General features: G+C 42.2%; 1 protein-coding gene across 5 annotated transcripts in view; it reads left to right on the top strand.

Moving 5' to 3' along the window:
• Nucleotides 1-27,016, top strand: part of EFCAB6 (EF-hand calcium binding domain 6) — a 229,218-nt gene that overhangs the window by 13,316 nt on the left and 188,886 nt on the right. For 4 of the 5 annotated variants that reach the window (XM_072596357.1, XM_072596355.1, XM_072596354.1 and 1 more), the window contains exon 2: nt 4,064-4,125. In XM_072596357.1, the coding sequence (XP_072452458.1) occupies nt 4,100-4,125 (26 nt within the window). In that variant the 5' untranslated portion in view covers nt 4,064-4,099. Of the gene's footprint in view, nt 1-1,415; nt 1,552-4,063; nt 4,126-27,016 lie in introns of those variants that run through there. The other variant, XM_072596358.1, reaches the window with a different exon arrangement.

Here is a 27,016-nt window from a genome sequence, read left to right on the forward strand (position 1 = left end):
GGTTGAAGTTCTGTCTCTAACATTCATTAGCTGTGTGATCCTGGACTAGTAACTTCACCTCTCTAAGACTAGAGATTGCATTTTGAGCTACATAGGTAGAGGAACTCCCTGTCTGTGTGTGTTCATGCTTCGTTGCCAAAGAAGATCATGCCATCAGAGAGATCATGACATGACTTGCACTTAACTTTGTTTTTGAGTGAGGGAGTTCTGTGCAGGTACCAGCCTCACTTTTCCTCCAGAGTCATCTGAATCCAGTGACCAGATATTCATCAGGATGACTGGAGATGACCCAGGATGAGGCAAATGGGGTTAAGCGACTTGCCCAAAGTCATACAGCTAGTGAGGTCAAGTGTCTGAGGTGAGATTTGAACTCAGGTCCTCCTGACTCCTGCACTGGTGCTTTATCCACTGCACCACCTAGCTGACCTAAAGGGGAACTCCCTACATTGATATGGTCAGAGGCCATGTCCCTTCCTCTCCCCACTTCCCTTCCCAAATATGAGTGACTAATGTAACTCCTATTTCTCTAGTCCTTTAAAGGTTACTAAGAACTTTCCTCATAATGATGGCAGTGGAAGGAAGTGTAGACAAGTTGATTTTAAAGGTAGGGAAGCCAAGACTTAGGGAGGATTAAGAGATTTCCTTGTAAGCACCTTACTCCCTAACTCCTAGGCTAGTCCTCTACATTTTAGATGAAATTAGACCATTCTCTATTCACTCCAGGTGAGAGGGATGGGTTGTACAAATGCCCAGAGGTGGGAGATGTTGATGTCAAGTTTGGGAAACAACTTGACTGGAGTCTAAGAGTGTGTGGACAAAGTTCATTTTAACTAAACTGTAGAGAATAAAGACAAAACTGTAAAGAGAAGTTGGATCCAGATTATAGAGGTCCATTTTTAAGTGCTAGGCTAAGGCACTGTACTAGGAGAACTCTGAGGTTCCTTCTAACTTTTGGAATGGTTGAAACAGCCCTGGGTTTGGAGACAGTAGATGTAGATTCCACTTCTGACTCTGCTACTTACTCACTGGGCAATGTTGAGGGTGGCTTTTCCCCTCTGGACCTCAGTTTACTCCTCTATAAAATGGGGACCTTGAACTTCTGTCAGGTCCCTTCCAGGTTCCATGGTTCTAGGTTTTAAGTTCTCTTTCTGCTCCAAACCCTGTGATTCTGAGAGTCTATGATTCATTAACTCCAAAAGAGCGTTCTCTCTAGTGTTGGTTCAACTCAGAACTTTCTTGTGTTTTCTACCCATCTCTTCTTTAATGTTCCATGGTTCTAGGTTCTAAGTTCTCTTTCCCTTCTAAACTATGATGCTAAAGGTTTATGAATCATTAAGCCACAAAGAGTGAGCACTTCTTCTGGTGTTTGTTGCTCTAAATATTATTCATTTCTTCTGCCCTCTCAGGGGCAATCTCTGCTGGTGATACTTCCAAAGTTCTCACTGCCTGAACGCAGATCCTCAGAAAGTCTCTTGGAGCCTCAGAGCATAGCTTCCGGAAATAAAAATTACAATATCTGAGGGGCATCAAAATACTCAAGGAGACAGATAGGTACTGTGGGAAAGGTATCATGGGCTGGGGGGCAGGACCCTTGGGGTCTAGCACTGGAGGGTAAGGGCCCCTTGGCCTGGCGGCTGGTGTTATAAATAACTATCCTGTGTTTTTATCTCCCTGTTCATCGTTTTATCTCTTTTGGACTTTCCATTTGATGCTTGGGTTCTTTCCTCCTTGAATATATCTTTTTTCAAAGATGACCTTCCCTCCTACTTTAGTGAAATTGAGGTCATTCTAAGGGAGTTCCCTCCTCTCCTCCCTCCCATTTTCCAATGCCTTTAGGGTATCATCTCTTCTTGTCCTTCCATTTGGCCACAGCAACTAGAGATCTCACTCCTGGCCTTATGTCCCTAGTGCCTAGCACTGTGCCTGGTGCTTAGTCAATTCTTATTGATTTTGTGATTGATTGAGAAGCTTGGGCACTGAGTTCCTAAATGTGGTTTTATCATGAACTCACTGTATGGTATTGGGAAAGTGATTTCTTCTCCACAGGACAGTTTCTCCATTTGTAAAATGAAGAGTTTGAAGCAGGTCAAGCTCTACGTTCTGGGATACCGTGAGACTTCTCTCAGGTTGTCAGAGTGAAACACCTGTCCAAAGACTTTTGTGTTTCTTTGGAGCCTCCCCCTTCCTAGTAAAGTGACAGACATTTCCCGATGAGCCCGATGCCCTCTGACTGTGCTAGTGGTGTTATTATGGATCGGTCTGGGCACATGTTAACTCTGGTGTTTTGATCTATGTATTCTCTGGGTGCCCAGGTAGAGATGGGTGGGAACTTTTGCTATAGTTTGATGGAAATAGCATCCTTTAGAAGCTGCAAGTCAGCATTTCTGAAAGATCTATGAGTAGGCACCTGCTTGCTTATCCAGCCCTTATGGAGTGCCTTCTCTGGGACAGGATACACTGCTTGGCTCTGGAGGAGACACAGAGGTGGGGAAGGCATGGCTTTTGCCCTCACCAGCTTTCCCTTCACACTCCTGTATGAATGTTGACTGGAGCTCACTGAGGTTAGGCATGGGAATCGTGGTGGTGGGGGGTTGTTTTCATCTCAGGCCTTTTGTGTCCCTGGTTTGTGGCCATTGTCCTTGCCTGGGCTGGTCCAAAGTACCTTCTTTTGTAACTAATACACTCAAGTCATGTCTGGATCAGCTATAAAGATGATTTTACTGCTCAGCCAAATAGTCAATCAACAGGCATTTCTTAAGCAGGCACTGTACCAGATGCTGGTGATAAAGAGATAAATCCCAAATGGTCCCTGCCCTCAAGGAGAGGTGATAAATCAGATGACAAACCCCTTGAAGGCAGCGTTTGTCCCACCTAAATGTTGGGGTAAACAGTGCTTTTTTGCCCATAGTACATGCTTAGGAAAATGTTTGTTGAGTGAATGCTGATGGTGTGGTGTAGTGTGGTGTGGTGTGCGTGTGTGCGTGCGTGCGTGTGTGTGTGTGTCTCCAGTGTGAGAGACATAGCCTTGAAGATAATCGGAGGCACATAATAAATTCTGTTGAATTGTCAAACGAAAATGTATGGTAACTGCAGTGGCAGAACAGAGGCAGAATTGGCCTTGGAGTCAGAAAGACCTAGTGTAAGTTGTATCTCTGACCTATCCTGGCTGTGTTATCCTGGACAGGTCCCTTAACCCCTCAGGGCCCCAGGCAGACAAAAGATCTGGATTAGAATATGTATGAGCTGTTCCAAAAATCAAAATGCAGTTTCAAGCTTTAATAGCTGAAACAGCCTGCATAGGTATATTTGTATGTGTGTATAAGTGTGTATATATATATATATATATATATATATATGCATATGTTTTATTTTCTATATGTATGAATGCATATGTGTGTGTGAGTGTGTGTGTGTGTGTATGTGTGTGTGAATGGGTGGGAGAGGGATGGAGAGACAGAGAGAGACAGAGATGGACAGAAACAGACAAGAGCATAGAGAATAAGAGCCTAGGGCAGACCAAAGAACTGCCAAGTGGGACCAAGGAAGGGTCATTACTTTACTGAGAGGAAAACTCTCAGGGAAGGCTTCCCTGAAGGAGGTGACATTTAAGCTGGCCTTTAAAGGAAGGCTTGCTTGGGTTCCAAGAGTGTAGCTTGGGGAGGGGAGCAGAGGTTTGTGGGGAGACACATCAGTCAAGGATCAGAGAGAGGGGCAACTTTGGGTAGATATAGGAGACAGTGCCCCAGGTCCCTGACAGCAGCTGTGTAGGGAGGTTTTGGGAAGGATGGGAATTGGGACTGTTCCTGTGACTTCATTAGCATCGGAGCTCTCCTAGGAGGACAAACTCTCCATCAATGCACATTGGCATTTGTTCTCTAACTTAGAGTTTTAGAGTGCTGCCTGGGACACAGAGAGATTATGTCACCAGCCAGTATGTTTCAGAGGTGGCACTTGAGCCTAAGTGTCCTTGACCCCAAGGCTGACTTTCTCTTCTTTATACCATGCTCTCTTTCAGAGGCCATGAATGCCAGACTAAATTCGCTCTGTTCCTTTTGCTTTTCAGAATTTTAAAATTTGGAATTATTAGACCTTTTTGAAAATGAAAGGAGGGGAACGGAAAGCAAGGTAAGTGTTTCTGAGCCTTGTTGTGCCCTTATGTTTCTGACTGGTTGTACATGCCTGTTCCAGTCTTCCTTGAAAACAGGTAGTGCGTTCACACATTCATTCATATTCCTTCATCCATTCATCCATCTGCCATATCATGCAGTACAACCATTTACAGTATGAAGAACCTACTGTGTGCACAGCACTGAAGGCTATAATGGGATGACCCAGTGGTGCTCCTGCTACAGTCAGAGACATGCCACAAATATAGAATATTTGGAGGAATGGGGTCTGGACCTTTTACCTGTGTCAGGATCTCTACATGTGGAAGTAACCTCAGTCCAGGCAGCAATTTATCTGTAATTTATCATCTTAGAACTTTGCCTGGGGTACTAAGAGGTTAAGTGATTTAACCATGACACTTGGCTAATATGGGTCAGGCAGAACTTGGACCAGGTTCTTCTGACTCTAAGGACATCCTTGCATCCAGTGCCTCTTATATAGTAACTATATAATGCAGAACAGCATATGTGACAAGAAGGGGAAGGAATTGCACTTAGTGCCTGAGGGAGATTAATTTATAGCTCCTCAGCTCAGGGAAAACTTCCTGGAGTGGGTGGCATTTGGGCTTCAGTCAGGCAGTAAGCACTATTAAGTATTTACTACATGCCAGGCCTGGGTGAGCTCAGGGGTTACAAATACAAGCAAAGAGAAAGACAGTTCCTGCTCTCTAGGACCTTCCATTCTAAAGACAGAAGATAAAGCATCAAAGAGGGGGAAAGGAATATATCTAACTCTGGTGAGTCAGATACCCATCTGGGAGGATGGCCAGCCTGAGCTCAATGCCCAAAACAGAGGCTCTGGGAGGAACTCACCCATGAGAGAAAGGGACCACCATGAAGGAGGGATGCTCCAGCTTGAGCAGGCAAGGGTGGGCAAGGTTGTAGCAGGCAGAGATATCAAGGGATGACATTCCAAGTAGAAGGAATGTTGTAGGAGCACAAGAAAAGGGAAATAAGGAGCAACAGAAAGATGTGGAATTGGGTTTTTTTTTGGGGGGGGAGGGGAGGGAGATGAGTTCTATTTGGATATGAATTGTAGATTTTTTTCATTTATGGCTTAGATAAGAAGACCGTTGAGGTTCTTCTAATGCTACAATTCTTGATTCTTTGGGCAGGGAGTGATCCCTGGGTAAGAGGTGGGGTGGTAGGACAAGGGACTGAGGGAAACCAGAGTGTGAGACATTTGGATTGGTCAGATTTTCTTCAAGATGATGAGGAAAGGAAAGAGAGATCAAAGCATGGAGAATGGAGTGGGAGAGCAGGAGGGATGGAGGACCGTAGGACTTGAGTGGAGCATGAAGGTAAGGTAAGGAAGGAATGCACTAGGAGAGAGAAGTTGTTTAGGATGCTGATGAACTAGAAGTCCAGAGCAGGCGTTTGAGGGGACAGGTGAAGAGAAAGGGAGCCTTGTAGGCCTGGGGGACGAGAGGTATGAAGACAAGAGAGGGAATATTACAGGGTGTCTTCAGTTTGGCCCATATTTGCTAATACGGTGGCACAATGGTGGGTATTATACACCCGTCAATGGAGGATGTGATATGAGGTATTCCCAGCCCCAATCTTCCCTTGCAAAGTCAGAGCTAACAACTTCTGGTTGTTTGAATGGAGGATAAGGGCAACAGACGCACCTGCCCCTCCACCTCTCTTCTTGTGAGTAGAGTAATGTTCCTTATTGGGTCAGGAACTGAGAAATTGGCTTCCTGGGGAATCCAAGAAGGGACTTGGATCTGTCACTTAATGGGCCTTGGATGCCTTCTTTGCAAACTGATTTTCTTCCTCTGGTAGAGTTTCCAGTGTGGATAGGCAATGCTTCACCTCAGCAGAAGTAGAGCTGAGAGGGCTTAACTTGGGACCTGGTCTGACCCAGACGGAGGGGGCAGGACTTCAGGAATCTGACTTGACCCTGTCTCTTTTCCTACTCTCCCCAGGCATATTTCCCTTCCCCCTCTTTCCCCTCCTCCTACTCTCCCAATCCCCTTCCCTCCTTCCCTCTCCTTCTCCTCCTCTTTCCCTTCTCTCCCAATCCTATCTTCTCTTTCCCCTTCTGTCTGCCTTTCTTCCCCCTGCTCCTTCTCTCCCTCCACTTCCCCTTCCCTTCTCCCTCCAAGGCCACCTGAACCTGAAGATTTTTCTGACTCTTCCTATGTCCTTTCCTGTCAAGGGAAACAGGGGAACAAGAGTCTGGAGGTTGTGTTCCTGCTTTACTTCCCTTTCCTGTCAGTGGTCAAGGCAAACTCTGTTCCATCCCTCCTTGCCTTAATTTCTGTCTTGGATCTCCTCTGAGTGAACCCTGGAACTCCTCTCAGTTTGTCTGCCTGCCTGCCTGTGTCTGTCTATCTCTATCAGTCCACTTGTCCTTTTCTCTCTCCTAGAAAGGTCCTCAGGAACATATGTCCTCATGAGCCTTGGAGAAGTAATCAAGGGCCATCTTCATTATAGGAATAATTGTTTGCCTTACGTTTCTAGGATTATAGTTAAGGATTGTTAAGCTAATGATTCCCCTGATGGTTCTTGTATGCCAGATTGGTATATTCACTACTGAGCTGAGTGTCACTGTGTCCATGAGGGCTGAGGTTCTGCAAGACCATTACAGAAGGGAAGGGATTTCTCAGAATATGGGAGTCCCTGGTCTTGTCCAGTCACTCTCTTCCTCCTTTCACCAGGCATGACTGACTTACTCTCTAGTTAGTGCCTCTACTCCACTTATACAGAAGTTTTGTTCCATGTATTCATGGAGGAGAATGATGGGATATGGGTCACATGATCATTACAGCATAATACCATCCCCCTCCTCCCAAAAGCAATGACTATTGCTTGGCTATCAACTCAAGGAAAATCCTGGATTCATCTTTTACTCCACTTTTGGAAATTCATTTAAAAAAGACCAATAAGATTCTCTTTCATATAGCTTAGGAGCCCCTAGCTGGGTTGAAGAGCTTCTCTACACAACTACCCCTGACAATTCAAAGACAGAATTCGTGTGCCTATTTGTTTCTGTCTTTCTGTATACCTGTCTCTCTGTGTAACATGTCTCATTGTCTTTTTATCTTTTTTACAACTCCCTATTCACAAATAATAAAACACACAAACATAAGCAGTTATGATCAATCAAAACTTTATCTAAGCCTGCAGTCAAACTAATTAAACAGAAAATGTAAACAACTTTAAAGAACAGGAAAACTTTGGAATCAACATCTGCCACCAGAGGAAGGGGGGTGAGTGGGGAGAAAGAAGAAACAAGTTTCACCTTCTTTTGTCAGTTATCTCTAAGGGAAAAGGCTCCAACAAGCATTATACTCTAGACACAACTTAATGTTCCTTGGGGCTATAGGGCCCTATCTGTGGCTCAAACATCAGCCATGCTGGCTGCCTCTCCTCTCCCCCACTCATTCCAATCACTCAGTCAATCCACGATGCCAATCTCATGCCCCTCATCCTCACTCAGCCCGGTGTCCTATTTCTCATGTTTCTCCTCCAAAGAGGGGATTGGGGAGGGAGAAGAAAGCAAATCCAGTGCTACTGAGTCTCTCTTAAGTCCATGGACCAAAGCATTTAATTTTATTCAGCAGGAACTTTTCCCCTGTGTGCATTCCTCTTCATCAGAGAATAGAGGTGGGCTACGTGAAAATCACCTCAGAGTTTATATTTTGATTGTTTTCTTATCTCCTAGAGCAAGACTGTGAAGTCATTTAGTGAGTTCTTTTCACTGATATGTTGAGAAAGACCAAGGAAGACCTAAAAGATCTCAGGAGTTTTGGCACCTTAATAGATGTGGAGGTGCCATGTTCTCCCTTCTGTCCCCAGTGCCTAGGCTTACCAACAAAGGCTTGAGAAGGACAGCTTTGAGAATGACAGCTAGGAAGCTGGAATGTAGAATGCACAAAGTGGGAATAACAGACTGTTGCCTGTTGTCTAGAAAGGAAAGGTTGGACACAAATTGTGGAAGTCTCTAAGTGCCTGGCTGAGACCTGGAGTTTCCCTGCCTGGAATCAGCAGGATCTGAATTCAAATTCTGCCCCAGATGCTTACTAGAGGTTTGACAGTAGGCAAATGTCTTCACCCCTAACTTAGTTTCTCCAGTTATAAAATGAAGGCACCTGCCTCCCAAGGTGGTTGTGAGGAAAATTGGAATCATATTTATAAAGTACTTAGCATACAGCAGGTGCTTAATAAATGCTTGTTTCCTTTTTTTTTTTTTTTTGTATTTTAGGCTAATTTTTGAGCAGTGAGCAATGTGGTCATGCCTATACCTTAAAATTATTTTGGAATCACCTTGGAAGATGGATTGGAGAGGGGAGGGACAGAAAATAAGGGAAGTAATTGGAAATTAGAAAATGCAGGTTTTGAGGAATAGCCTATAGGTTATCAAATCATGTGGATAAAATATATCTTATTGTTCAGATGAAGGCATACAATTGGAAGGACAATCCACAGAGCTGGTCCCTTAAATACACACACGTCCCATGCACGCACATGTGCACACACAAATACATACATACATAAACATATACAAATGCTTTTTTCCACTAGTGTATATATAGATATATATATCAACTATACATTTTGTATAAATACATTAATGGGGAAAAAAAGTGCTGATGTGTTTGCAACACTTTAAAATTTACACTTCATGCTCCTTATCTCATTTGAGCCTCACAACACCTCTGCTACATGGAATTGTCCCCATTTTTCAGTTGGAGAAGCTAATGCTTAAAGAATCACTTACTTATGGCCAGTTATTGATTGTCTCTGTGATTTGTTCTTTGACCCACTTGTTACTGAAGATAATGTTGTTTAGCCTTCATTAAATTCTGCAACTTTAGCATATGAAGCCTTATTAATTACAATTTTATTGTGTTGTGATCTATATAGGATGTATTTTAATATTTCTGCCTTTCTGAATTTACAAGTTCTTTATGCTCTGCCATATAATTGATTTTTTGTAAATGTGTTATGTGATTTGATATGCTTCTTAACGTTTCCATTCAATAATTGCAAAATTAAATTTTCTAACATTTTGTTCAGGTCCTTAGTTTATTTTTTTTGCTTATCTTTGTGTTAGAGTTGTCTAAATCTGAAAGAGATATATGGCTATCACCTGTAATTATTGTCTTATTACCTAGACCTTTTTGCAATTCCGTTTTTAAGTACTTAGCTGCAATGCCATTAGGTACATACATATTTAATTTTGATAGTTTCATTTTATATGGTGAGTTTCATTTTATATGGTGAAGGCATCAAATATGTTAATATTACATAGGAAACATTATACTTATGCACATTGTCAATTCTCTGTTTGTCTCTCTTGACCATATCCATTTTTGCTGTTGTCTTGACTGACATCATGACTGTCCTTCCTACTTATATAGATCCAACTGAAGCATAATAAATTCTATAACCTTTCATTTTAATTGTACGACTCTTTATGTAATACACATATCTTTAATATGTCCAAATTTAGGGTTTTGCTTTCTAATTCAGTTCTTTACCTTCTTCTATTTGTTAGACAAATTCGGCTCATTAACATTGATGGTTTTGATTTTTGTTGGTTTTTATTCTCCATCAAATTCTATTATCTTTCTTTCTCTTTCCTTTCCCCTTTCCCTTTCTGAAAGAAACCAGCATTAGCTATAACTGCAGTTTGTTGTACTTGGAATGATTTGATCCTTGTCTTCTTCCTTCATCCCACCTTCCCAGGCCATCCCCAAATCACTGGGTCTTGTACTCAGCTTTGATAGAAAAAGATGGTCCCTATCTATAGTTTGTGTTGGTTGAGGCATCCCCTCTCTGAAGTCACTCACTGAGGCAGACCTTTCTCTCTCCTTCATCTTCCTAGTCCAGCTCAGATGAGAACATGATTCTCTCCTCCTCCTTTCCTTCTTACCTCTACCTCTGTGTCTGAATGACCTTTACTTGGTGTGCTCCAATGTAAAGGAAAAAAAGGCCCTTTGTCCTCCATCTTCCTTCGCTAGGGCATTTCTACTTGAAAACACAGAGAGCTTATCTTTTTTTTCTCTCACATCAATGACTCTTGGACAATGTGGGACTCATAAGGCACAATATTCTCAGCTCTCCTATCAGTATTTAAGCATTAAATCATCACCTAGCCCTTTTACTTTCTCAAGTTTCTTTTGTATTCTGTTTGCATTCCAAGGGCTCAGTTCAACTCTGGCTTTCTCAAAAGGAATGCTTTGAACTTAGTATTCTGATAAAAGACTATTCTTCTTTCTCTCTCCCTCCTCCTAATATAATGTTTGCAGGTTAAATTATGCTCTGGTAGAATCTATTTCCCTTTGCCTTTTGGTGTATCAAATTTCAGCCTTTCCCCCCATTTCTCCTTGTTGGTGATTAGTTCTGGGTGATTATGGCTGGAGTTCCTTGGTATATGAGCTGTCTTTTCCTGGTCACTTGTAATAGTTACTCTTTGATCTGAAAGCTTTGGAGCCTTACTCCTAGCTATTTGCTTCAGTTCAATGTGAGGTTACTCTCTGCTGGCATCCTGTGGATCTTGTAAATTTGCACCTGGTCCACTGGTTCCAACACTTTTGGGTAATTAAAATATGGCTTCCTGATCTGTTTTTATTTTTACTTCATCGTGTTAAGGAAGAGCGATGACTTTTGTGCTTTTTCTTTGCGTTCTGTCTTCTAACTTAATTAATTGTTTTTGGTTATTTTTGCTTATTTCTCATATTCCTCTGAACTGACTCTTTTGATACAATTAGAGACTGTCATTCTGTCATTGTATTTGGTGTAGTTCTCTGTTTTAGGATGTCTGCTGCTTTGTTAAGACTTTCTGAGTTATCTTCTAAACCATCAGTCTTCATTTTGAGTTTTTCATGAAAAACTCTAATATCACTCCTTATCCATTCTTCAGTTCTTTTTTAAAGGCTTTAAAAAATCATTCTAAGAGTAAAGTGGTCATCTAATTATTTTTTTCTCCCTATGGTTCTAGTTGAAGTTATTGCATAAATCTCTATTTTTTCTGGAAATTTCTTTCTGAATTAAAATTTTTTTTATTCTGAACTTAACAAATATCAAATAAAATGAAGATTTCCATCTAGAAATTAAAAAGAAAAAAGAAGACTGTGCCTGAAACTGTAAATCTCTATTCCATAGTTTGCTTTTCCTTTCAAGCACTTAGTAACATGTAATTTTCAAATTTTCAAAGCTATGCTGTTTGAGTTTCCTTCTGGTCTTCTTTTTGTTCTTTTCATAAAAAAAAATGTTCCATTATCCTTTTCTTCTTTTTATTTTCTTTAAAAACCCAGCTGCTAAAAACCCAACCCTGTCCCTCTCAAGTCCCTTCTTCTCCTAATTAAAAAGAGGAAAAGCAGAACTTCTGTCACAAATATTCCTAGTCAAACAAAATCACTTCCCACATTGACCACATCTGAATCTTGATAGTGGAAGGGTTGCGATAAGAGGTTATGGTTGGAAAGCGCTATTTCAATGTTTGGAATCCTGGAGGTGCTGCCATTCTGTGGGACAGCATGTCTAAGGTGTGCCTGTGTTGGCAGACCTTGGAGTGGAGAAGACTGAAGAATCGTGTAGCTGGATTGTAGAGAAATCTGCAGATTATCTGTAGATGATACTGATGATGGTCACAGATGGAGTAGAAAGGAAGACCATCAGATAGATGTGATGTTTTGGCAATTATTTTACTTTTTAATTAACACTAATTTATTTTCTCTTTTTTGTACTTTACCCTGCCACTGGACAAAAAGAAAGAAAAACAAAACATTTGTGACAAACATGCATAGTCAAACCAAACAAATTTCCACATTGGCCATGGAAAGCCATGTTTTCATGTGGAAAGCCTGTCTCATCAGCAGAGTTCTGGTTGGTCAGAGTGTCTTTTACGTACATGTAATGGAATTCTGTGGTGCCTTAAGAAATGGAAAAAGGACAATTTCAGAGAAACCTGGGAAATTGGTTGTATGAACTGGTACCAAGAGAAGAGGAGAACCACTTATAAAGTAACAAGACAAACGCAATTAAAATCAGGGACAAGGTGGAGACAGCAGCTTTGAGCTTGACAGGTAGCAGCAATGATGTGGAATAGGTGACTGCTCAGATGGGAAGGCATGGAGGGAGATTTCCTGGAGCAAGAAGCCTGGGAAGATGGCCTCAGTGGAGTAGCTGAGGCCTGCTGAGTGGGGCCCACATTTTAGGCAGACTGGTATGAAGCAAGCTAGGGAGATGAGTCAAGTCTGTGGCTGGAGCACAGAGTACACGTGGGGAGTAGTGCGAAGGAGGACCATAAAGGTGGCTTCACACTTCCCTTGGGAGGGCCTCGTTCCATAGGCTCTGCAGGCCTCTGCACACCAGGAATTCCAGGCTGTGGAGTGAGGCCATGGGCCTAGTAGGATTTTCTCCAGCATCCACCAGGATAGGATGCACAGTCGCTCTCATGGAAGGGGACAGACAGTAGGTGGCAGCAGTGGCAGCAACATTTCCACCTCTAACCAAGTTTAAAGATGGAAAAACTCTGTGGGTGCTGTCCTTTGAGATCCCAGCCCCCGTTTGCACTTGCACAGAAGGGAAAAAGGATGCTGAAGAGATTCCTTGTTCTAGGAGCCTGAAGGAGACTAACTTTCCACCTTGTTCACTGGAAAACAGCCATCCTTGAGACAGGCGAGGTGGGCAAGAGCTGTTCAGAGGAGGTCTTGGAGGCAGGCTTTGATTCTGACTGGTCTGGGTCTCATCCCCTTTGGAGATCCTTGGTAAGCCCCTGAGGGCAAGGGGCTGGTTCTTTTTTTGTCTCTTAATAGCAGGGACTCTTAATAGCAGTTAACAGATTTGTTTCACCAAGCATTATTTAATCTCACCTATAGGACAGTCATAATCCCTTCTGTAACTACACTATGAACACCTGGCTTTCTCTTGCAGATTTAGGGTGATGGGGAACTCACCGACTGCCAGTGCCGATCACTCCATTCTGGGAAAGTGATAACTAACATGCATATATTAAGTGCTTACTGTATACCAGGCACTGGGCTGAGTGCTGAGGAGACAAAGAAAGGAAAAAACCCAGTCCCTGTTTTCATGGAAGTTATAGTCTAATAGGGCAAACAACATGCCAATAACTGCATACAAGATCTATACAGGACAAGTGTAAAGTCATCTCAGAGGGAAGGGGGTGGGGAGGGGGGAGGAAGGAAGCCAGGGAAGGAGGAGATGGAGATGAGGAGGAGGAACACTCCTGGCCAGGGGGACAGATTATGCCAAGGGCTGGAGTCAGGACAAGGGCCTAAAGGCTGGAGGGGTGTAAAATATGAGGATCCTGGAAAGGTAGGAAGGGGCCTAGGGGTTAACCCCTTAATCCCATTTGGATGCTGCATTTCTCTGAGGGCTCACATTTCTTTTTTTTTGTCTTTAAGTTTTGTTGGTGGTCATCCCATAAGGTCTAGTATTGTACTCTGTAATCCCCACAGTGCTCACAGACTAAAAGAGTTGGATTCCAGAGTCCAACCAGCTCCATTTTGAAATAATACTGTGGAATACTAGTGTCTACATTATAACCCAAACTGATGGTTCTGGTCCAGGCTGTGATAGGCAGGTGGATGGATTGACAACCCATTAGCTGGTCCATCAGCACATTTGAGTGGATAAGGAACTGGGCCAGTACTGAACAGGAGGAGAGAGGGCTGAATGGCATTTGCAGACTTGCGGAGTGCTTTGGAAGGCCCCAAGCTTCTCCCTGAGAGGGCCATCTTGTAAGAGAGATTTTTGTTTCTCTCTCTTGTTTCCACATTGCCTAGATTTCTCCCTACATCCCTCCCTTTCCCCATCAGAGTCACCTCATAATAATTAAAAAAAGAAACGAAAGAGAAAAGAAGAAAAAAATAATTAGCAAAACTGATCAACAGATTGAAAAAAGATCTGATGTTACATGTGAGGTTCACACATGTGGCCCCTGCGCATGTGAGAGAGAGATGTTGCCTCTTTTTGGAGACCAGCCTTATTCTTTAAGGTTTCCCAATATTGTTTTGTGGTGGTTGTTCCTTCCATGTGTATCATATAGATGTCTTGGCTCTGTTGACTTCACTTCATGTTGACTTCAGTTCATGGAGATCTTTCCATGCTTCTCTGCCTTCATCATATTGGCTCATTCTTACAGCGCGGTAAGATTCCATTGCATTCATGTGTCCCACTTTGTTTAGTCATCCCCCAGTCAATGGGCATCTCCTCTGCTGCCAGTTCTCTGTCACCACATAAAAGTGTTGCTATGCATTTTTGATGTATGTATATAGGGCCTCAATGACCTCATTGGGTATAGATGCCCAAAGATATGGAATCTCTGGGTCAAAGGGTATGGACATTTTAGTTACTTTATTTGCATAATTGGGGGCAGCTATTTGGCCCAATGAATAGAATGCTGGGCCTGGAGTCAAGAAGACCTGACTTTAAATCTGGCCTCTGATTTGGGCAAGTCACCTAACCTCTCTGCCTCAGTTTCCTCATCTGTGAAATGAGGATAATAATAGCACTTTACCTTGGTTGTGAGGATCAAATGAGGTAATATTAGTAAAGTATCCAGCATAATGCCCTGAATGCAGTAAATGCTACATAAATGCTATTATTGTCGTTAATTCCAAATTGGTTTTTCGGAATGATTAGACCTGCTCATAGCTCCTGCCCAGTATTTTTCTGAGGATGTTGTTTGATTGTGAAGTACAAAATGCCACAACTTCCCAAGAATGAAAGTTGAGGGTCGTTCACAAGACAATGAAGTTGTAGAGTGTGGGTGTTGCAAGGCTGCCACGTGTTACTAGGCAAGAGTTGCTCCAGGGAGGAAGGTAAAGGATGTCACTAGAATTATGTATGACCTGACTGGAAGGTAGACCAGCCACGTGGGAAGAGGGAAGGATAACTGGACAGTTCCCCCAAGCCATTGGTGATCATTGGGTAGGGCCTTTGTGAAAGCAGTGTGGGAAGACAAGGAGAAGAGTTGACATGGATGGGTTTCAGGGGTTGACCTGGTAGAGGATCCACATTGATGAGTTCTTGGATTGTAGTATTATCAAAGTAACTCAGACCAACCATCACACTGTGAAATCCTGCTCCAGCTCCATGTGTCAGATGCATGGCTTCCCACAATGCAGATTGAAATCTTGGCTGGGATACAACTTAGCACTTGCTCATCCATTTGCTGACCATTCCATTAATAACACTGTTGATATGGAAAAAAGTCTCCCTACCCCCATTCCCTTGTCTTACCCAACGTTGTGATTTTGTGGAACCAATTAACAGCATTTGGCAAGGTGTGCCAATAGTCAGGAGCAACAATATATCTTTGAGTCATTAGTTAAGATATACTGAGTATCTGCGCTATCACAAGCACTGAACCGAAAGCGCAACTTAATACTCCTACATGTTTCATCCTAAGGCAGTATGACACACAGGTCCTCCTGGCTTTCTGTATAATCAACATGAAAAAAAAAGCCAAGCAAATGTACACTCCTTTTTAAAGGTTTGTTTGGTATTTTGAGTTTGATCTTCAGTTTTCTCTCACAGTTTCTTTTAAGTGTATCTCCGAGGAAAAGGTAATTTCTAAGTGGAAGTTTGGGAGGTAGGACTGGAGGAAAATTGTGGATGAAGGGAGAGAGGAGGCTTGGCGGATGGAAGGTGGGCGGCTGTTCCAGGCATATGGGACTGAATACCATTGAAACAAAACTTCCCTGGCTGCTGAGATGGGTCAGTTTTTCCCTCATTTAATTTTCTGCGGAACAGAATGTACAAGAATGCTTAACTAAAAGTGATGGCCATGTATAGTACATCACCATTTGGGTCATCTTGGAACTCATCAAGCAGTTATCAGAATCATGGGCTCACTCTGAATGCCTTCTGTGTACAATGGGATCCTAGGCATTGTCAACAGAGCCTGCTTTGGAAAGGCAGGATCTCTATGAATGAGTAGGATGTGGACTGTATGGATTGTTCCAATGAATATTCATGGACTCCCTAAGTGCCCCATTTGCAGGTATATTATCTGCTACCCTTTCATATGCCAGGGACTTTCAGTGTAGATATGCTTTCTTCCCCTCTCCTTTTCTAAACCATAGATACTAAACTTGAATATAAGATTCAGGACTTTTGGAGACTGAACTTCTGGGCTTAAAGTATTTTATTTTCTGGCAAATTTAACAATTTTTCATGGCTTATCAGGGAAGTGAAGGAAAATGAAGTGTTCCTAGGGGGAAAATGGCAGAAATGCTTTAAGTGTAAAATAAAGAAGAAAGAGAATCAGAAAAGGCAGAAGGAGACTCCAGACTATGTTGGAAGGCTGGAAGGATGGACACGATGGGCCACTCAACTGTTGTAGCAACATCACAGATTTGAGGTTCTCACAAAGTGGAGCTGGACAATGTCCCCTTATTCCCTCCCAATGTCCGAGGATGAGGATCACTGAGTTACAGGGAATAAAGATGAGACTCAATAAATGTTGCCAGGAAGGAGGGCTTTTGGAACAGGTCACAGGCAAAGGGGCTATGTCTGGTGGCTGCAGCTTCCTGCTGACAGGCATGGGTGTGACCATTATCAATTGGATTGGATCGGTGGAGATGCATGTTCCCTTCTGTGGGGGTGTGTCTAGAATGAAATTAGAGAGCTCCTGAATCTTGTGTAGCCCCATGATCATACCCTCACTTAAAAAATGACAGAGAAGCCCCCCAGAAGGAACCTAGAATGCAGTGAACCGAAGCATTATTCTAAAGTCCCAGAATACTGTCACCATTCTTCGGGGATGAGCCTTGGGATCCAAAATGCATTCCATTCTGGGCTCTAAGCACTGGAAGGTGTATTGCCCTCCACCTTGTCACAGCATCCCCTCCTGCCCCATTTCCACACCCTCCAGAGTCTGCCCCTGGAGTCACAAAATGGACTCATATCATCAGAGAATCTTAACCCTATGTCCTGAGGCTCATAGCTCTACTACCTTGGACACACCCACGCTAACTAATTGCCTGTAGCCATTCTGTTCCAAATGCTCTGGGTCATCATTTAAATCGGCCCATTTCACTCCCTACCAGTCATTAAGAGAATGCCCACTCTCCTATAGCCTGGTAGGCAGCTACCACTTGGGGGCAGTGGTGTGCCCCTTTCCCCTCCATGTATAGTTCTTGGTCTGTCTATTGTTGGTCGGTCTTTCAAGTTGGATATCCCCAGTCTAACACTTAAGGTGGTGTCTCCCTCACCGCTGCACATTGAAGGGTTAGAGGGGAAAAAAGGAGGAAAGTGAACAGCTGGATATGAAGATAGCGGAGGAAAATGGAATTTGAATTTTTGGATCCAAGCTCAAGAAATGGGAGTGATGAGTGTAGAGATTTATATGAGGTTGTCAAGTTTGCAAATTACTTTCTATCTATTGTCTCATTTGAGCTTCACAATTACCTTGCCACCAAGGCTGGATAGGGCCCTTCATCTGTGTCCTGGAGCCTTTGGGCAGGTGAGACTTTGCCTTCTTCTCAGAATCATGCTGGTAAATGCAGAACAGAAAATATAGAGGATGACAAAGGAAACCAACCAGACTGAAAAACAATGATCCAAATATGATAAAAGGAGATAATATCTTTTGTGAGGTATACAAAACAAAGGGAATTGTTGTTCATCTCAAATGAGATAATATTTGTCAGGTTCTTAGCATAGTGTCTGGCATACAGTGGGTGCTATATAAATGCTTATTCCCTTCCTCTTCCCCTTGTTCTCCCTCCCTCTCCAATGTTTTGGTCTTGATTGGGACCAATAAAGAACTTTGGGAGGAAGTGACTGTACCACCTTAGAACCGATGATAGATGAGGAGGAGGAGGAAGGTGGACTCATCCAAGGCATGGGTAGGTTTTGGGAAAACCAGGTTTAAAGATCTTTGAGAAACCCAGTGTCTGACAGGTGTAAAGACTTAAGTTTTGGGGATAAGAATTAATTATTTGGTAAAAATTGTTTGGAAAGCTGGAAAACAGTCTGGCAGAAATTGGGCAAAGACCAATATCTTACCTGATTTACCAAGATAAGGTCAAAATGGATACATGACTTAGATATAAAGGGAGATATTACGAGGAAATTTGAAGAACGTGGACCATATTACCTACCAGACTTATGGATAGGTGAACAATTTATGAACAAACAGGAGACAGAGAGTGTTGTGGCATGTAAAATGGATAATTTTGATTACATTAACTTAAAAAGTTTTTATACAAATAAAACAAATATAGTCAAGATCAGAAGGAAAGCAGAAAACTGGGAAAAATATTTATAGACAGTTTCTCAGACAAAGATCTCATAGCTGGAGAATGTAAAAAACTTTGTCAAACCTATAAGAATGTGAGTCATTCCTCAATTGATAAATAGTTAAAGGATATGAACATACAGTTTTCTAATGAAGAAATCAAAACAATTTAGTTATATGAAAAAATGTTCGAAATCATTATTGATCAGAGAAGTGCAAATTAAAACAATCTTGAGATATCATTTTACGCCCATCGGATTGGCTAAAATGATAGAAGAGGAAATTGACAAATGTTAGAGGGGATATGGAAAATTCAGGACCTCAATTCATTGTTGGTGTATCTGTGAGGTGATCCAACCATTTTTGAGAGAGATTTCGAATTTGGGCATCAAAGAGTTATTAAACTGCTTATGTGCTTTGACCCAGCAATACCACTACTAGGTCTGGAAAATAACCTATGTGTTCTAAAAAATTTATAGCAGCTCTCTCTGTGGTGGCAAAGAACTGGAAACTGCAGGTATGCCTGTTAAGAGGGGAATGGCTAAATAAACTCTGTTATATTTTTATGATGGAATATTACTCTGCTGTAAGAAATGATGAACTCACTGATTTTAGAAAAGCATGAAAAGACCTCCATGAAATAATGAAGAGTGAAATGGGCAGAACCAAGAGAACATTATATACAGTGGAGGTTCCCAAACTTACTTGGCTTATTGCCCCCTTTTAAAAATTATTCAGCATCCCCTGGAAATCTACTTTCTTTAACTCTTTAATGATTTTTTGGGGAACTTTTCATTTAAAAAAATAAAATATATTTTTAAAAAAGAAGCATCTTAAATTTAATAATTTATTTTAAATTTGTGTTTTTTTTCTGCACTGCAACTTTGATGATGTGGCATTGTGTCATGTAACTGTATGGTATCATGTTGTAAACAAGTCATTACATGCATATAATCCTACTGATGCATGCTGGCCATCCTGACAATGCAGGACACGCTTGCTTGCCAACGTTTGCTTGTTAAGAGATGTTGGTGGACTTGACCACTGATTGGTTACAACTTGCATTTTGTGTGTTTATGTGGAAAATAATGTAATCATTTAGACTTTAGTTCTGTTACACAAGAGATGAAACACGTATGAACAGTTTCTCAAAATGTTCTTCTCTTCTTTCCTTATGCTTCCACTGCCCCCTTATTTTTATTCAATAACCCCACAATTGCACCCCAGGCTACAACTGCCCCCCATCATTCCAGTGCCCCCCAGGGGCAGTATTGCCCACTTTGGGAACCTACGGATACAGTAACAGCAGTATTGTTTTAAGAACAACTTTGAGCAAAACCAAGTCATTCTGAGTATTATAAATACCCAAATTAACCTCAAAGATCTTATGAAGAAGCTGTTTGAATCCAGAAAAAGAACCGACATATATGTGTATATGTATGTACATGTATGCATGCATGTGTGCATATGTATGTGTATATTATATATATGTATGCAGATTTGTGTCTAATACTAGTCATCTCAAAGGTTGGGCTAGGGGGAAGGAAAAAAAAGAAAGTCACATGATAACTTTGTTGCGTATTTGAAAGGAATAGGAAGCGCTCTGTGGACACACATTTCAGGTGCAATCCTGTTTTCCATCCCACTTTGTTATAGAAATGCTTGTTCTGTTTCTTAAGTTTAGAATAAAATAAATTAATTAAGAAATAAAGAGCAATGATCAAGGCCAAGTAGGTTCTCATGGCTGAAAATTCTACTGGGGTAAGTTGGCTGAAGATGCATGAGATGGTCTCAAATCCAGGTTCTGGTGACCCAAATACAAATACTTCCCGAAGTGGTCTCCCTCAAGTATTTTGTTTATAAGGTTACATCTTGGAGCCTACGGTCATTGATTTCAAGATAAAAGGGACCTTAGAGGGCTCTGAGGGGACCCTCAATTTTTTCCATTGGTGATCCCCATATGACATTTTGGATCCTTTGGTTTGGGAGCCTGTCAGTTTCCAGGTCTTCTTCTCTTGGGTACAGTCCAGCTTGTCTGCATTTCTTCACTTGTCCATGTCTAGCCAGAACAAGACATACAATGCTCCATGTGAGGTTGGAGCAAGGCAGAATGTGGCTGGGCTACCACCTACTTCTCTCATGGTACCAGTCTTCTACTAAGGGCAGTCTTGCTGATATGATTTTCCCTTAGTGAACCCATGCTGGGTCATAGTAGTCATCATTTCCCTTTCTGAGTGTCCATGAGTCATCTGTTTTACAATCTGATGCTATGGGAATGCTAAGTGTGCATAAATTGTGCTCAAAAAGGGCACTTTAGAATCATGGTAACATTTCAACGTAAGTTAGGAACAGTATTTGTAGCAGCAGTTGGTAGAAACTCCTGACGTGGCAGAAGGATTATACCAAATATTCACAGAGTGGTGCCATCTTGAGAGAGTCACCTGACGTATCCCTTTGGAACACTCATTTTCTAACTTGAGATGTGGTTCAATTCAATTCAACTCAATAAATAGTTGTGATCAGTTCCTTTAATGACCCCAGGACTAGTAGAAATTGAAACTGGAGACAACCCAGCAGTTTGCCTGCCCCTTCTCCTCCTGCTCCCGATGGTCCCATTGAAAGCGTCCTTTCTCATCTCTGCCATCTCTGACTAAGTGTGCTCTGGATTGTAACACTCTGTATTCCAGTAATAAAACACACTCCAGGAAGTACATTTCTGGGTGATTATCTCTCTCCTTAGGTGGTGTAATAAGGCATGAGGCCAAAGCCCTGGCGTGCCTTATTGCTATTAGGGAGAGAATTTATGGATAAAATAAAGAAAACAGTTATATTTGCATCAGCAATAGCTGCAACAAGGTGTATGGTTATAGCTGAAACCCACACAACTGAAAGACTCATTGTGAAGCAAAAACTCAAGTGATCTTAACCAGCAATGCATAGCTGGGAAGATCTTATAGTCATAACAACATATGATAATAACCAGCACTTACATAGTGTTTCAAGGTTTGCAGATTGTAGGATTTTAGAACCAGAAGGGACCTTAGTACAATCACTTAGTACAATGTTGGAATTTACAGATGGGGAAACTGAGGTTCACAGAGGGAAAGTGACTTGCCCAAGATTACAAATAGCAGAGCTGGGCTTTGAATCCAGGTTCTTTGGCTTTCAGGCTCTCTTTCCCATGGATCAAATAACATTTTAGTCCTAGAAGGAATCCTAGAAGTTTAGCCTGACCCACTCATTTTACAGATTAGGTAACTGAGGCTCAGAGTGGTTGGTGGTGAGAGAGGGGGCAGAACCTAGCTCTCCTAGTTCTGAACTGAGAGCTCTTTTCCCTAAACTGTTTGTTTAAGTCATTTGAGATTGACCTTGGCAGAGAAAGATAAACAGAACACATATTCACAGTCTGCTCTGTAGGAAATGAATATGGGATGCTGGAGCTGGGAAGGGAGCTGGAGGTTCATCTTCTCCATCTGTGAGGAAAGGAAGGAGAGCTGCCTTCACGTCAGGAAGGCTTGGGCTCTGACCCATCCTGGCTGGGGGACCTTGGGCAGGTCCCCCTCTCAACCCCTCAATATCCTCCCGACTGCTCAAAGCTCTCAGCAGCAATGCAGGTCTTGACTTGCCTCATTAGAAGGAGTTCTCCATAACAATGGAATTTCCAATTTGCACAGTACTTCAAGGATAACAGAGATTTACTTCATATAAGGAAATAGACCTAGTGCAAGTGAATGACTTACTCCCAGGCCCCCCCAGGTCAGGTACTGACTCTCCAGCAGCACAGTTCTCCCATCCCAGTGCTGGTGGCCTTGGCTTAGTCCCCGTTCCTCCAAGGCTGCAGTCACCTCCTCTACAAAACGAGGGGCTTGGACCACTGATGTACAGTGTCTGAACCTCTAGTCCTCTGGCCACTGAGTCTCTATTGTCTGCCCTTCGGACTTGACCAGATAAGCTCCTTGAGGGCAGGGCTTATTTCATTTTTGCCTTTTGTCTTAGCAGCCAGTACAGGGCTTGACACACAGGGAGAGCTTCACAAATGCTTGTTGATTAAGCGATTGACTCAGAACCATCAGCGGGGCGGGGGATAGGGTGGGGGCGGTTCCCTTTCCCCATCAGATAGGATTCAGACTCTTTAGTTGGACAAATATATATGTACTCCAGTAAGCTCCAAATGGACACATGGCTAAACATAAAGTTAATACACACACACACACAGCTTTCCATTTTTCTCAGCAATTGTTAAATAGGGAGTCTGTTTCTAACTCTCCCACCTAGTGAATGTCAGACACTGTGATTGTGTTGGTTGATTTTGCTAAATTTTTTCTTTGTTTGTTTTTCTTTGTTATATTTGTTATAATTCTTTGTCAGTGGGGGAGGGCATGTTGGGCACTGAGTGTAATGTCAAAATGCTTAAATAAAAGCTGTGAATTGTAAATGTGTTCAGCCACATTATACATGAAACAAAAGGCATCTGATGCTTGATCTAGGAATCAGGATTGGAGAACTAGTCCTAGCTCTGTAGCTAGAATTATACAGTCTTAAGCAAATCACATGACCTCAGCTTTCTTGTCTGTTAAATGGGGTTAATCTTCCCTTGCCTGATCACCTGATAGACTTCCTGTGAACTCTACATCACTTGAAACTACCCCACTTCCAAGATAAACTCTGACATATTCCCCTATAACCACGATCTTTTATCTTTTTATTGCCCTCCTTCCCCACTCCCTTATTCCCCCCAAACTTGATCTTTTCTTTCATCACATTTTAAAAATTTCTCCCCATCCTCCTAGTTCCTTAACCCCACTGTGACTTTAACTTCCCTCTCTGCACAGTCTTGGTTTAGTACTGGGGCACCTAAGTCATGCCATTTTTTCTACTACTGGAGACAACTGGAAGTTAAGTGACTTGCCAGGGTGTTCTCCAAGATTCTGTCCTGGCCCTTTAGCTTTCCCTCTTTCCTCTCTCTCCATTGGTGAGTTCATCCGCTCCCGTGATTTCAATGATCCTTTCTACATGGATGCATCAACCTCGGCTTGGGTGTATTGCTCCATATTCCCAGCTGCCTGGTGTACTCTCTGCAAGGATGGTTCGCTGGCCCCTGAAATTCATCATGACCCAAACCAAACTCCTCATCTCCCCAGATCTCTCCACATCCCTCTAGCTCTCTTGATGACGTGGCTAGCATTGCAGTCACCCAGGCTTGGAGTCACTGATTCTTCCTTAACCTCAATCCCAACATCTAATCACTTGCCAAGTTCTGCCAATTTTTCGTTCATAGCATCTCTTGCATCCCTTTCCTCCTCTCCCACCACCCTGCAAAGACCCTGACTCAGGCCTTGTTTTCCGCATTCCTGGACTGTTGGAACAATTTAACTGGCCACCATGTCCCCAGGCTCTCTTTTCTCTAGTTCACTCTTCTCATCACTACCTTTGTAATCTTCCTTACCCGTTGCTCTGATCATATTGGCCTCCTTCCCAAAAGCCTTCGGTGACTCCCCATTGTTTTCTGAATAAAACACAAGCTCTGTATCATGACATCAAGACCCTCCTTAATCTGGCACCAACTCAAAATTTCAAACTCAACACACCCTGCTTTTGCTTCGCATGCTACAGTGTGGAGGCAAAGGGAGAGGGCCCTGCATCCTCCTTCTCCTATTGTAAGCAGCTTCATTTTCAACTCAGCTGCTTCTTCTGGTGCCAAATTTCCCTCTTTCTGTTGAGGGTTCTGTTATTCTTCCAACTGTCAGGTTGGAAACTGGACTGTTCATCAGCTCCTATTCTTGTCCTGCTCTCTCCCATCTCCATCCTTTTGCCCTTCATGTCTGGGATGGAACAACATGGTACAGGGATAGAGGATTGGATTTGGAATTGGAACCTTGGGTTCAAATTCTGGCCTATCTAATTGCATCTCTGCATGACCTTGGGCATATCATGTGACTTCTCTGAGCTTCCATTCCCTCATCTGTAAAAGGAAAGGGTTGGACTTGGTGGCCTCTGATGATGCCCCTTTCATCTCTAGGCTTCTATAATCCATCTCAGTCTCTTGTTGTTGAGATCCCTCCATCCCTTTTAGACCCAAGTTAGAGGCACCCCCTTCCTTGAAGCCTCCCTGATCCCTCCAGCTCTAACTCTTTCCTTCCCCACATTTCCCCTGGTCCTTTGGACATCTCCATTGCACTTCCTATGTTTTGCCTTATATTACAGTTATTTCTACATATCTTTCCTTCCCTCCATTAGGTAGTAGACTCCCCAAAGGCAGGGTCTGGGTCTTATTTTATGATTTTTTTCCAAGCAAGATGCCTTACAAATAGTAGGTCCTTAATAAATGTTCATGTAATTGAATGAAGGTAATGTGTGTGAATGGACTCTTTTTCTCTGTATTTATGGAAAAGGATCTCATCATCAGTGAGAGTCACGTTTACTCAGTGTCTTGGTTGCGCATTGGAGGAAAAGAGTCGTGGCGTCCCCCCAGCTCGCCCCGTTCACTTACACTGTCCCTGTACAAAATCATTTACTTATTTATGCACAGTTTTAGAGTTTCTTGCCACGCACTTAAAGTTTTATTATTTATTTATCTTAACATTCTTTTCTTTTTAAATTCTCTCCCTCCTTCCCACCCACTGAGAAGGCAAGCTATATGGTATCAATTATACATATGAAATGGTGTAAAACATATTCCCACATTAGCCATATTTTTTTTAAAAGCAAGAAAAATAAAGAAAATGAGAAATTTATACTTCAATTTGCCCTCAGAGTCCCCAGTCCTCTCTCTGAAGGTACTTTTTCATCATGAGTCCTTTGAAATTGTCTTGGATTGTTGCATTGATCAGAGTAGTCAAGTTTTTGCAGCTGATCACCGTTACAACATTGCTTTTTCTGTGCACAATGAGCTCCTGGTTCTTCTCACTCCACTTTGCATCAGTTCATATAGATCTTCCCATGGTTTTCTGAAATCACCCCCTCATCATTTCTCACAGCACAATTCTCCATCCATTCATATGTTGCAAGTTGTTTAGCCATTCTTCAACTGATGAGTGATTCTTTGCCACCACAAAAAGATCTGCTATAAATATGTTTTTATTATTTCATTTGTTTTCAGTGTTCTACAATCACTTCCATATATCTTACATTTTTTTCCTCTCCCTCCCCCTCCTTACCCCTAACTCCCCACTCCCTCCCTGAGATGGCATACAATTTTATGTAGGTTCTACACATACATTCCTATTAAGCACATTTTCACCTTAGTCATGTTGCATAGAAGAATTAAAATGAATAGGAGAAGTCATAGAACACACCAAAACATAATGCAAAAGAAAATGGTCTGTTTCATTCTGCGATCGAATTCCATAGTTCTTTCTCTGGATGTGGAAGACATTTTGCCTTAAGAGACCACTGGGAATTTTTTAAGTCCTTGCATTGCAATGAAGTTCTAAGTCTACCAGAGAAATTCCTCGCACACTGTGGTCATTGTTGTGTACAGAGTTCTCCTGGTTCTGCTCCTTTCACTCAGCATCAGTTCATATAAGTCCTTCCAGGCTTCTCTGAAGTCTTCCTGTTCATCATTTCTTATAGCACAATAGTATTCCATTACATTCATATACCATAATTTATTCAGCCATTCCCCAATTGATGGGCATCCCCTTGATTTCCAGTTTTTGGCCACCATAAAGAGAGCTGCTATAAATATATTTGTACATGTGGGACCCTTTCCCATTTTATGATCTCTTGGGGATACAGTCCTAGAAACAATATTGCCAGGTCAAAGGTATTTATATTTTGTAGCCCTTTGAGCGTAGTTCTAAATTGCTCTCCAGAATGGCTGGATCAGCTCACAGCTCCACCAACAATGAATTAGTGTTCCAATTCTCCCACATCTTCTCCAACATTTATCATCTTTCTGTTTTGTCATGTTAGCCAATCTGATAGGTGTGATATGGTATCTCAGAGTTGTTTTGATTTGCATCTCTGTAATCAATAGTGATTTAGAACATTTTTTCTTTTTTTCTTTTTTTTTTTTTATTAAACTTTTAACATTTATTTTCACACAATTTTGGGTTACAAATTTTCTCCCCTTTTTTCCCCTCCCCCCCCAGACCCAAGCTTTCTAATTGCCCCTGTGACCTATCTGCTCTCTCCTCTATCCTCCCTCCCTGCCCTTATCTCCGTCTTCTCTTTTGTCCTGTAGGGCCGGATAGCTTTCTTGACCCCTTAACCTGTATTTCTTGTTACCCAGTGGTAAGAACATTACATTTGGTCCTAACACTTTGAGTTCCGACTTCTTTAGCTCCCTCCCTCTCTACCCCTTCCCCTTGGAAGACATGCAGTTCAATATAGGCCATATCTGTTTAGTTTTGCAAATGATTTCCATACTAGTTGTGTTGTATAGGCCTAACTATATTTCCATCCATCCTGTCCTGTCCCCCATTACTTCTATTTTCTTATGGTCCTTTCCCTCCCCATGAGTGTCGACCTCGTATTGCATTCTCCTCCCCATGCCCTCCCCTCTATCCTCCCCCCCATCCTGCTTGTGCCCCTGTCCCCCACTCTCCTGTATTATGAGATAGGTTTTCCTATCAAAATGAGTGTGCATTATATTCTTTCCTTTAGTGGAATGTGATGAGAGTAG

Source organism: Notamacropus eugenii, chromosome 3 (genome assembly GCF_028372415.1).
Source record: "Notamacropus eugenii isolate mMacEug1 chromosome 3, mMacEug1.pri_v2, whole genome shotgun sequence".
In the NCBI taxonomy this organism is placed as follows: Eukaryota; Metazoa; Chordata; class Mammalia; order Diprotodontia; family Macropodidae; genus Notamacropus; species Notamacropus eugenii.